Source organism: Camelus ferus, chromosome 6 (assembly GCF_009834535.1).
Source record: "Camelus ferus isolate YT-003-E chromosome 6, BCGSAC_Cfer_1.0, whole genome shotgun sequence".
Lineage (NCBI taxonomy): Eukaryota > Metazoa > Chordata > Mammalia > Artiodactyla > Camelidae > Camelus > Camelus ferus.
In genome coordinates, this window is record NC_045701.1 from 22,744,440 (window position 1) to 22,756,260 (window position 11,821).

The window sequence follows — 11,821 nt, forward strand, 5'->3', positions numbered from 1 at the left end:
ACTGAAATAACAGGACCAAGACTGAATGCTGTGTTTGACAGGAGCTGGCTGTCCAGAATGAAGTGGGCCTGGTCAATAACCCTCTGAAGATTTCCTGGTTGGAAGGACGGCCCCCGAGCATGGGGGGCCCCAGCCACCCTGGACTGTCCCAGGTAAGAGCCTCACCCAACTGGGCCTACTCAGGCTTTGGGGCACCTCTTCCTGTTTGGGCTCTTCTCAGGGCTCTCTCCTCACAAAGCCAGGTCATCGGGGATGTGGTGAGATACTCCAACCCAAGCAGGACTGTGATTCATTGCTGTCCCTCGTTCCTCTCTGAGTGCCAGGGGGCCTCACTTTTCACAGAATTCTTAGACCTTACTTTTCACATCTTGGTCTCCTTTTGGGGCTTACATCATCACCCAAAGCTGTCATCCTGGCCTGCTGGCCGCTTGGTTACAGTGTGGGCTTAGATGACCCAGTGCTGCAGGGGTGGGGCCATGACAAGGGCAGCCACTTCCTTCTCCAGCTTCCTTCCAGGTGTGTCTGTGGTTGCCCCAGATGGGGACCTACTGTCAAGAGGCAATATCCCCTCTTTAGAGGTAACACTGGCTGCCCTGCCAGCACTGAGGCACTGCCTGGTGCCCGACTCATGGTGAAGCCAGGACTTGAGCTGACACTGCCCAATGCCCACCCTTAGTCCTTGAAGCTCCACAAAGGCTTTTGTTCAGCCGCCGACACACATATACACACACGGCCCCAGTCACACTTGCCCCTACTTTGGTGGGACAAGAGCTCTCTCTCCCTTCTCTGAAGCACCTGGGGGTCTGTGTGGGAGCGTCAGGCTGATGTGTTCCAGCCCCTCCGTGGGGAAGAATGGCCCTGGGTGGGTCAGCAAGGGCTCTGCTCCCACTGCTTCAGTCATGCTGCCACCACCCCCTCACTGGGAGTGTGTCCCAGACCCTGGACAGAGGAGAAAAAGGAACAGGTCAGAGCTCAACTCAGGATCCTTTTTCAGAGACTGTTTCCCCACTGTTAAGCCCTAGATGACACTCCACAGGCTGTGCTGTAAAGAACTTTATTCATCATCTGCACCCACAGGGGAGTTTTCAGCTTGGAACATCCACACATTAGGAGGGCAGGGGGAGGCCACAAAGTTTGGGCTGTAGAAGCAGTGTGTGTCCAGGCTTCCGTCTCTCCCTCTCCCACACCTGGAAAGGCCTGGGGCATCAGAACCACATGGCCAACTTGGCTCTGGCTCCAAGTCTTCTGGCCAGACTGCAGGATGGGGCCATAGCCCCCATCATCAGAGATTTTGAGCAAGGCAGAGCTCCTCAGTCCTAGCAAGGATTCTGGAGACCAGCTGTCCCTCTTCACCGTAACAGCCACGATTTTCATGTCTGTCCCCGATCCAGTCCTCCCATATTCTCATGGGTGAGGGAATGAGGGAAATCTGCCACTGTTTTTGCTGCATTTCCCAAGGGCCCCCATCACTAATAATTCTGGAAATTCCCCAGAGCACCGCTTCGCAAGCTGTGTCTGCGCCTGTGCCTGGCATTCCCTAGAGCCACCTTCCTTCAGCACCAGGGAGTGCCCAGGCAGCTGTGCTGGCACTTTGAGTCTCTTGTGCCTCCTTTTCTGCTAATGATTTGTTTGGCCTTTTTCCTGAGTTACACTCTGTGACTCTGCCTGCCTCACTCGTAACTACTCTGACAGCCCCTCCCTTCTTGCAGGCACCATATGCTTCCCCCTTCCCAAGCCATGGTCAAGGCCAGCGCTGCCCAATAGAACTTTCTCTAATGATGTTCATGGTCATTCTGCGCATTCCAGTGTGGCAGCCGTTAGTCATATGTGGCTACTGAGCATTTGAAATGTGGCTGGTGTGACTGAGGGCTGAACTTGTAATCCTATTTAATTTAAATTAGTTTAAATTTAAATAGCCACATGTAGCTAGTGGCTGTCATATTAGACAAGGTCACACCTGTCTCACCCCTCTCCCCTTGGGTCTCCCACGTTCCTCTTCAGCCTGGATTGGACCACTTTTGCCCAGACCTGTCCTGTAGCCTCTCTCTGTTGACAGTGGCTTAACAGGGAGCTGGCACAGGGCATCTATTTGTTGTGCCCAGTCTGTGTGTCGTCCACTCCCAGACTCTCCCCTTATGCCACCCGCCCCCTCTGCTGGCCTTCACCTGGTCCTGGTGGTTGCAGGCATGGCCTCCATTTCCCCACTGAGCTAGCTGCCCTCAGGGCTCCTGCTAGCAGGTGCCCCTGCACATTTGCAGCTTGCCTCTGTACCTCTGTCCCTCCAGTCTGGGATGACTCAGAGGACTGTTCAGGACCCAGAGGGCAGGCAGGGCCCTGGATTCCTTCTCTACCTTTTTCTTAAACCATGACTGCCTCTCCTATGGGTCCCTAGGTTTGTGGCTCTTCCAGTCACCCCACCTCTGCCCACCCTCTCCCCATTCAGAAGCAGGGCTCACTGGGAAACTGCTCCCTCAGTATCTGTAGAACTTCCTCAAGAAGTGAAATCCCCAGGTCCACTTTGAAGGAGAAGAAGGGATCACTGAGGTCCGGAGCAGGTGTCCTCTGGAAGGGAGGTGTGTCCAAAAGGCCCTCCTCAGAGTACTGGTGGAGGGTGTCTGCCAGGGAGAGTGCCGAAGGCAGGGTCGCTGAGTAGGCAGCGGTGTAGGAAGACGAGGGCTCCAGGATGTTGGGGCAGCTGGAACTTTCTCGGTAGAGGCGCGGGGGCTTGGGTGGGGCCAGCAGGGTAGCCCGGGGCTGCTCATCCCCCCACAGTGGCAGGCGCCGGCCATCTGGCCTCCCCCGCAGCTCCCGGATGACCTCTCGGTTACTGTACTCTTCATGGTCCCCGCCGGCCGTGCTGGCCTGGCTGAGCACGCTGCCCTGTCGCCAGGAGTCGCCGTGGCCTCCCCAGGCTCAGCCTCTTAAAGAAGGAGGCATTGCGGAAGGAGCCTTTCCGCCAGGTTTCCATTGGGCCCCAGGGAGCCAGCAGACAAGCTTGGTATCTCAGAAGCTTGGATCAAGGGCAGCTAGGGACCATCTGGTCCCACTGGAGCAGTGATGGGCAAGAATCAGCGAGGCAGCCCTTGTGGGCAGAAGCGGGGGCCTCCAGGTTTCTGCTCAGCACAGACCTTCAAGCCAGCAACATGGATGGTGAACCGAGGTCCCGGGATGTGGGCACTCCTGTCCAGGAGAGCTGAGAGCTGGGAGTTCCTGGTGACCGGAGTTTCCCAGAGGGACAGGAGTGGCCTGGTTACTTGATAGGGCAGTGGAAAAACCCCAGGAGGAAGAAACAGCACTTACAGAGCTGGAGTGAAGGCAGCTGTGGCAGTCAGAGGTGGATCTTCTTCCCCAGCGCCGGGCTCCTCCTGGGCCCGAGCTCACCTTCTCCCTGGTCTCCAGGGCAGCGTGGGGCCGGGCCTCTCCGCCGGTTGGTCTTGGACTCTGATTAGTGGCTTGCTGTTTGTGCCAGTGTGTGGTGGTGGTGGAGCTGTGTTGTTGTCTTCGCTGACTCAGTCAGGTGGGAAGCCAGGTTTCACGCTCTGAGGTAATTGCAGCATCCGCAGGCAGGGATTGGGGCAGCGCAGCCAACACCCCAGGGGCTCTGGGGAGCTTAAGATTCCTCTGGGGACTCGTCTGGGGGAAGCCCTGCTTTGTGGGTTACTATGCTGCCTCCTCTTCCCCTGCAGCCTCACTGCCCCAGGCCCTGGCAGGGAGGCGCGGCTCCCCAGCCCCCCATGTGTCTAGAGGGAGGAGCTAAGGGAGGTGGGAGTTAACTGAAAGGCGGGCTTGTGGATTGTTGGGAAGGAAGGGAGACCTGTCGCTGGTGTGGGTGACTCAGCCCTGCGCCCAGTGACAGGCCCTCATTAGCAGAGCCCGCAAGGATGGGGGAAGGAGGCAGGGGGGATGTTAACGAGGAGCAGCCCCGTTCCTATAAAGGGCTGGCTCCTCCCAGGGCTGGGCTCAGGGCATGCCAAGGGTGACTTCAAGTTTTCTCATCCGAGCAGCCTTACCTTGGGGAGGGGAGAACTGCTTTTCCCTTGGCCTGACACCAAGGCTGGCTGCTCCATTTCCTCATCCTTCCTTGATTTACCCTTGATTTGCCTCAGGGCAGAAGAGGTCAGTTGAAGGCCAGGGCCTTGCTACCTCCAGTTCTTCCCATCCGGCTTCCTGGGCTTCATTTGGGGGCCCCTCCTCTGGGGAGGAGTCTGGGCCAAGCCTAGGAGGCAGGCCTGGCTGGGAGGGCAGCTTTCCTCAGAGCTGCTGCAGCCCACTGCAGCCCCGGAGAGAGTACGAGGGGTGGGGCTGTCGGGTGGAGCAGGGGGATCTGGACTGAGTAACACTTCCTGGTTCTGTACACCCCTGACTCCAAACCAGTTGGCCAGGGCCTGGCATCTTAACCCCAGCCACTCCCTTCTTATTCCCTGGGTCACTGACCACCAGACTTTTCCTGGCTTATTCCATGAGGGTGTACCAGCTCGGGGTACCACAGAACAGGGCCCAACAGCTATCTGCTGTGCAGCCCCCTGGCCTGGCTCACTTCTGTGCCAACTCTGGTGGGCATCACACTTCACACAGCTTTCAGCTGCACCAAGGGAGGAAGTGATTTAATTCCCACTACAGACCTTATCAGGGTGTAGGGTTGGTGGCTCAGGTTTCCCCTGTAGAGCTGCCTCTCCACCCACAGCCTTGGCCCACAGAGGTGGTTGTTTATTATTCTTTTGGTTATTAAAATGCATGCCTCAATCCCCTGCACTGTGCTGGCAATATCATAAAAAGCCTTGAGCCCTGCCCTCTAGGAGCCCTGGTATGTATTTTTAGGAGGCAGGCGGGCCTCAATGATTGTTTCTCTCTCCTTCTAGGGTGGGGCTGAGTGAGGCTGTGTCTAGGGTAGGGCTCCCTCCGCATCCTCAGCAGGAGCCAGACCACAGGGAGGAGAAGCAGCTGGGAGCGGGCAGTGCTCCTGCCTTGGCCTGGAAGGAGTGTACTTCTGCACCTCTGACAACTCCCCTTCATGGGAAACCTGTGAGAAGCAGAAGCCATGGGGAGGAGGAAATGAAGGGAGACCAGGGCCTGGCTAGAGCAGGAGGAAGTGATTCACCCAGAAAAGATGAACGGCAGCTGTCTGTAGATGGGAAGGGCCCGGGACAGGGGAGGCGGGATGGAGGTGATAGCTGCTTCAGATGGGCTGGAGCAGGGGCCAGCTGAGAAGGCCAGCCTGGGGGCTGAAGGCCAGCTTGCTCTAAAGGAACATGGGTGAGCTGGGATTGCTGGACGCTCCTTCCCTTTGTGGGCATTCTCCCTCGACTCTTGGCGGCAGCTCTGCCTAGGACCTGTCCTTCGAGTCTGTAGTCTGTGGGGCTGTGCCCTGCTGTCCTGACCCTTCCCTGTCCCTGCTGTCCCCCAGGGCTCGGTGCTGTCCGAGAGGGACTACGAGAGCCTCGTCATGATGCGCATGCGCCAGGCAGCTGAGCGGCAACAGCTGATCAGCCGGATGCAGCAGGAGGAGGAGGCCGGGCAGCCCACGTAGCCTCCTCTATCCAGCTTTCCCACCCTACAGCCCTTTTCTTAAACATCAAATAAACTTTTTTAAGAGTCTACCTCTATGGCATACATAGGTGTAGGGTGCTGGCCTGCCCAAGGGTGGCTGACTTCAGGGTTCTGTCCCAGAGAGCTCTACCCAGGCCTGGCCCTCCCCAGGAGGGGGGAGACCCCCAGGGAGGTGCTCCACACAGTGAGAGTCAGTGGCCAGCAGAGCAGAGGAGTAACCACTCATCACAGCCCTTTATTGGCTTGGACTAGCTACGAAGGACCCACCCACCTTGTCCTGGAGCCATGCTCGTGGGGGCACCCAGCTCCCACCCAGGGGCAGCCTGGCTCTTGCCAGCCCCTCAGGAACATGGCCTCCTCTGGGGCCGTGCTAGGCCTGAAGCTGGAGGAGCAGGTAGAAGCACCAGGGCCACGGACCCTGCCCTCCAGTGAATGACGAAGGTTTCGAGAAGTCCATTCACTGCCCAGTGGTGCTGGGCCGAGGAAAGAGACGACTTGGGAAGAAGGGACAGCACAGTGAGTAAGACAGGGGCTTGGGGTCAGGGCCCATAGCAACCACTCCAAAGAAGGGGTGCCTGCTGCTCCTCAGTGTGGGAGGGTCACTCCTTGTGCAGGCACCACACCAGTGTCTGGCCCACCCCTGTCATGCTCAGCACACGGAAGCCCCTGCGTTCCAGCTTGTCCAGAACTATTCGAGGAGGGTCATTGACGTAGTACTCAGAACTGTGAAGAGAAAGGGGGCGGCATGAGGGGGAACACAGTGCAGCCCCACTTACAAAGCTAGTATCTGCCACAGAACAGGTCTGGTCAGGAATACTTCTACCAAGGACTGACATTTGCTGGGTCCCTTCAGGGTGCCAGGCTGGGTCCACATTCCTGGCCCCTCGCCTGCTAAGCACTTCGCGTGCATTATCTTGTTTATTCCTCCCAACAACCTAAGGAAGGTACCGTTACTGTCCCCATTTTATAAGTGAGGAAATTGAGAGGGGCAAAGCAGCTTTCCCGATGTCATCCAGACAGTGGAATCCGTGTTAGTCTGCCAATAGCCCCATGTGCCCTGGGCCACTGCCTATTCAGCGGGAGCGGCCTGCTCTCCCGGGGGTCCTCCTCTGGCCTCTGCCCTCTTGCTCCCTGAGTGTCCTGCAGTCATGGAGCAATAAGGTTGGTCCTCAAGAGCTCCTGGCTCTGGGTGCTGCTCCCTAGCATGGAGAATGCTTGATTTCTCTTCTTTCAGGGTTAATTGATTCTGAAGGGCCATCAGGTGGATAAAGGGCTCAAGTCCCAGGCTGGGCATCTCAGGAACAAGTGCCTCGTGGCAAAAGGACGTGGTTGGTTTCAGCCCTCCAACCCTGACCAAGAGGCTGGGGCCAGCTTGCCTCCTCTTTCCTCTCTTTTAACTGGGGTGCACTCTGATGACACTTCTCAGGACTTTGAGCCTATGTAGCCAGGGTTCTCCCTGCCTAGAGAATAGGGAAGGGTAGGGAGCAGAAGAGGAAGCAGTGATCACTGTTTAGACTTGGAGCTGGTGTAAAGGATTCCAAGGGAAGTGGCCAAGTCCCCAGGCAGCAGCAGAACTGGAAGCAGGACTCAGGCTCCCTGCTCCCTGTTTCTAGGGCTTAGCTTTGTTACTCAGCTGGCTCTACAAGACAAAGAACTTTCTCTCTGTGCCTGTCTTCACCTCGATGGGGTCCAGCTTAGAGATGAGGGGGCAGGGTAAGGAGCAGTCCAGTTGTGGAGTCCTATATGCAGGGAACTGGACTCTGTCCTGGAACTCCCAGTGGGAAAGCCCTCAGAGCAAGCCTGAGGGGCTGTGGTGAGGCTGCAGAGGGGACTCAGCCTACAGAGGACAGAGCCCCAGGATGCAGGCAGAGGGTCCCTGAGGCTGGGCAGTGCCATTGTTCTGGGCTTGGTTGTGTAAAGGGAACGGGGACAGGTCTAGGGACTGGCAGGGAGAAGATCCTTAAGAATGCTACTACTTACAAGTTGTTTCCCAGGACGTTTCTTTTTGAGGCCCCCAGATGCTGCATCAGTTCTGGATCTGAGTGCTCATCGCCCACCATGGTGGGGCCCACCTCCTGCAAGGTAAGCCGCAGATGCTTGGCTGGCTGCCAGGTAGAGGTGAGTGGGCTCACCTCTCCTTCCTGCCCTGCCTGCTGGCTCTGAGCCCATTTCAGTTAAAGGCTGGAAGGAAAGGGAAGGAATCTTAGGGGCTAAACACAAGCTGGGAAGGGGTGGAGTCCATCAGTGATCAGGCTGAACAATGTGGGGCCTCCTTGGCCCCACTGGGCTGGGCTGGGCAATGCCCAACAACTAGCACCTCCGTGGAAGGCATCCCCACCCATATCTGTGTGTATCAGACTCACCTGGAGAACATATGCCCACACAAAGATTCACAGTAGCATTACTCATAATAACCAAAAAATGGAAACAACCTAAATGTCTGTCAACTGATGGGTGGATAAATAAAATGGTATAGCCATGGAATTTTATTTGGCAATAAAAAAGAATGAGTACCAATAGTTGCTATAATATGGCTGAACCTTGAAAACATCATGTATGTGAAAGAAGCCAAAGACCACACCAGGTACAGGGGGAAGTAGATTAGTGGTTACCTAGGGCTGAGGAGAAATGAGTGACTGCTAGGATCCAGGGTATGGTACAGGGTTTCTTTTTAAGGTGATGGAAATGTTCTAAAATTGCCTGCGGTGATGGCTGCACAACTCTGACTATGCTTAAAAAAAGAGAGAAGCGCCACCACTGAATTGTACACTACATTGGTGGATTCTATGGTTTTATGTATCATATATAAATAAAGCTAGTTTGGTTTTTTTTTTAATTGCCTGATGAGCACTGAATTCCCAAGCCCCAGGCTTAGAGAGTGCTTCTAGAGGTCTGGGAAGTGGACCAGGAGTTCACATTTTAACAACTGCACAGCTGACTGGTTCTTAAATCACTGCCAAGACCTCTCCTGTCCTACCGTGAGCACACCCGCTATTTCCTGCAACCCAGCGAGGCTGTGTACCTACTGATGGATTACCTAAGCACTGGGGAGTGGGAAGGGGCAGAGGAGCATCCTGCTGCCCTGGTAGGGGACCCAGTCATACTATTCTGAAGCTAAAAGAGGACTTCTGAAGCAGCCAGCACCTTCTTTTTAGAGGAAACTGCGCCCAGGGAAAAGGATGTGGCTTCTAACTGGTGAGTGATGCTCCACCCCCTCTAGACCCACGGGCTGTCTCCCGTGGGTTCTTTCTTCCCTTCCTTTCCTAAGGCCTCAGGGGTAGCTCTTTGTAAGTGCCTAAGGGTGCAGCTAGTGACTGAGTGGGCCACGTGGCACAGGTGTTTTAGCGTCTTAGCGCGTCCTTTTCTTTTCCACACTCCTTCCCCTTAGGTTAGTCCGCTCCTTCCCTCCACCCCCAACCCCCGGCGGAGCGGCTTAGTGTAGCGCATTGGGTGCTGTACAAGTGAGACCAGCACTTCCTGGGTCCCTCCCGGAGGCTCAGACTTCCCACGGGCAGACAGAACAGGAGCCGCAGGCGTCTGGAGCTCTGGGTGGCGGGGACGCACGCACCTGGCCCCCTTCGCGGCCCTGGAGGCGCCGGGCAGGCGGAGCTCGCAGAGTCTCGGATCTGGACTAAACCGGAGCCCCAGCCTACCTCCCCGCAACCCGGGTGGGGGCGTGTCCCGGGCGACTTCCGGGTCCAGCCACCCGCGGGCCTCGCCCGGGAGGGAGGCGCCAAGGTGCGATCGGCAGCGCTCCCCGGCCTGGCCCCAACTCCAACTCCCAGGGACCGGGGGCGGTTACTCACCATGCGGATCTGGGTGCTGATGAGCAGGTAGGGCATGGTGTGCGCGTCTCCGTCAAGCTTCCCCCCTGGACTTTGTGCCCAGCGCCGACGCCAGCCCCTCGGGCTCGGGGACTGCGACCCGCCGTCCGGAGTCCAGTTACTCCGTTTCTGGCCTCAGGCGGCGCCAATCCCGGAACGCCTGGCCCGTAACAGCCGCTGCCGACCAATCAGGAGCAGGCGTCCGTGACGCGCCTTGGCGCTCGGCAATTCAGGACCCGCCCCCTGCCCTCGGGCGGTGCACTGGGGCCAGTGGTGCCACGCGCGGTTTCTGCACGTCGTCCCGCGACGAGGAGGGGGATCTTGTGTTGAGGGGGGCCGCTCCCGCACTCGCGTAGTGGAGGCGGGGGTGGCGGGCCGGGCTTGGCTGGCTGTGGCCGGCTGTGATGCCCAGCGCGCGTATTGATTTTGCGCCCTGTTAATGCAGCACCCCCAGTAACTGGTTCCAAAGTCCTGCTGGTCCCCGCCCCAGTTCCTTGAAGCAGAGCAGGGAGCAAGCAGCGACCCCGCTGAGGACTCCCAAGCTCTTGCCCACCCTACCCAGGGACGCCTCCAAAATGTTTAGCAGATCCCCATTTCCCGGCTCTAAAACACATACTCCAGAGATTCCTTCAGTGCGCAGGAGATAGGGACAGGAGACCCCTCTGGTGCGCTGCACAATCCTGCCTCCCCGACTGTAATTCCTAGTACAGCGGGGGAACCTTTCGTTTCTGTGGCTTTGTAGGTAAATCTGTAAAGGAACTGAGCGCTTGTCTGGCTGAGTGCCAGGCCTGGAGAGACTTAAACCAACGGAATCTGGCAATCAGTTCAGAGAGCTGCCCGCGAAGCTGAAGAGCCGCGGTGCACGTGCAGGAGATGACGGGGCAACACCTGGGGCAAAAGAAACTTCCCCGCACTAGCTACCAAAGAGAGAGCAGCGAGTTCACCACCACGCATACACGCTCTCATCTGGATATACCAAAATCTGACAGCTCAATATTCTATATCTGCCTTGTTATGATTGGTTCTCTAAGAAACAAAGCAAAACAAAGACAGCCTGTAACCTTCCTTCCCTGGTCCTTGAAAAATCTTCACTTTACTGAAGGGCACTTACAGGGCACACTCTGTGACTCCAGTATTATGTGGAGAGAGGTAAGGGAAACAGGAAGTTGTGATCCCAAAGGATCCTTACTGGTCTAATTTATTATGCTGTACTCTCTACTCCTGTATTTTCTACCTCCAGAACCGACAACAGTTTAGCTGGAGATATAAGACATACTCCTGTTTAACAAAGGATATGTTAAACTGACAAAACAATTAATGCCCAGGACATTTCTCCCTACAAATTAGGGAGAAAAAGATAAATCAATAGAAGAAACATGGGCAAATGATTCGAACAGGCACTTTTCAAAAGAGAGTGGAAATGGCGAAGAAACATAAAACATGATGTTCAGTATCATTAGAAATCCCAGAAATGCAAATTAAACCACAATGAGATACTGCTTTACAGATTTGCAAAAAATAAAATAAAAATTTATAAGCATCACTTATTCATGAAAATGTCTAACAATTGAAACATTACTGTTGGGTTGCAAATTGTTATGGTTGATACAGTCACCTTGGGAAAAATGTAGTAATCTAGTAAAGCTTAAGACACATCACTGTGACCCACCAAACCTCTCCTAGATAAACTTAGGAAAACTCACTGCATCAGGATACACATACGAGAATATTCATAACAGCACTGTGTGTAATTAGCAAGAAACTGGAAACAGTCTTTATGGCCATCAGAAGTGAAGAAGTTTTGGGTTGATTCATACAATGGAAACTACAGCAACAGAAAATGATGAATGAAAAAGCAAATCTTGGAAAAATACAGAATAATTCTATTTACCTAAAGGTCTGCAAACATGCAAAATTAAAAATATATGGTTTGGAACTAAAAACATCTGTGGTCAAATTATAAAGAAAAGGAAATAATAAATGTAATATTCAGGGTAGTGGTTACCTCTGAAAGAAGGGAAAGGAATGGGATGGAGACAATCTTTATTCAGTTTTTATACATGTATGATAAATATTTTGTAGCCATTAAGTATTTTATAAGAACAGCTTTTTAAAGTGTCAAGTGCCTTAGAGTTTAGGCACAAGAGGTTAAGGTCACCATCCCAAGGCATATATCGCCTCTGAAAAGAGCCGGGTACCTGAGGCTCTCATATTCTGGGCAGAGAGCAGGACAGGGGTTTGGGGTCTGCTCTGTTCTCTTCTCTCAGGCTGGGCTGTGGAGGGTTGGGGAGGAGACAGAAGGGCAGTGCCTATCTCACAGGGCCAGGGATTTATTATATTTGCAAAACTGGTCTGCAGATAAGGCATAAGATAGAGAGCTCCACGGAGAATCACAACCTCCACTGCTGATTGTCCTGGCAGACATGCCTGCGAGATAACATCTTTTAATA

General features: G+C 54.9%; 3 protein-coding genes across 3 annotated transcripts in view; 1 reads left to right on the forward strand and 2 right to left on the reverse strand.

Annotated features, from left to right (window-relative positions):
* DNAJC17 (DnaJ heat shock protein family (Hsp40) member C17) overlaps positions 1-5,597 on the forward strand; it is a 32,602-nt gene extending 27,005 nt beyond the window's left edge. Inside the window, exons 10-11 of the mRNA XM_006176619.3 lie at positions 42-152; positions 5,405-5,597. Of these exons, the coding sequence (XP_006176681.2) occupies positions 42-152; positions 5,405-5,527 (234 nt within the window). The 3' untranslated portion in view covers positions 5,528-5,597. The remainder of the gene's footprint in view (positions 1-41; positions 153-5,404) is intronic.
* On the reverse strand, positions 1,036-5,406 carry C6H15orf62 (chromosome 6 C15orf62 homolog). The gene is given in 2 exon segments (XM_014552279.2): positions 1,036-2,886; positions 2,888-5,406. Coding segments are annotated over 2 exon segments (528 nt in total). The 5' UTR covers positions 2,969-5,406; the 3' UTR covers positions 1,036-2,439.
* Positions 5,598-5,755: 158 nt separating the features above from the next.
* On the reverse strand, positions 5,756-9,552 carry GCHFR (GTP cyclohydrolase I feedback regulator). Its single transcript, XM_032481486.1, has 3 exons — positions 9,354-9,552; positions 7,528-7,622; positions 5,756-6,270 (listed from the first exon to the last, which is right to left on the reverse strand). The coding sequence occupies exons 1-3, from the start codon at positions 9,387-9,389 to the stop codon at positions 6,147-6,149; spliced, it is 255 nt and encodes an 84-aa protein (XP_032337377.1). The 5' UTR covers positions 9,390-9,552; the 3' UTR covers positions 5,756-6,146.
* Between the last annotated feature and the right edge of the window lie 2,269 nt (positions 9,553-11,821).

What these genes read in the sequence shown, in the direction of transcription:
- GCHFR (XM_032481486.1), bottom strand. Translation starts at nt 9,389, where the DNA reads ATGCCCTACCTGCTCATCAGCACCCAGATCCGCATG. An exon ending in TCAGCACCCAGATCCGCATG is followed by an intron (nt 7,623 to 9,353) that starts GTGAGTAACCGC and finishes CTTACCTTGCAG; the next exon opens with GAGGTGGGCCCCACCATGGT. An exon ending in AACGTCCTGGGAAACAACTT is followed by an intron (nt 6,271 to 7,527) that starts GTAAGTAGTAGC and finishes TTCTCTTCACAG; the next exon opens with TTCTGAGTACTACGTCAATG.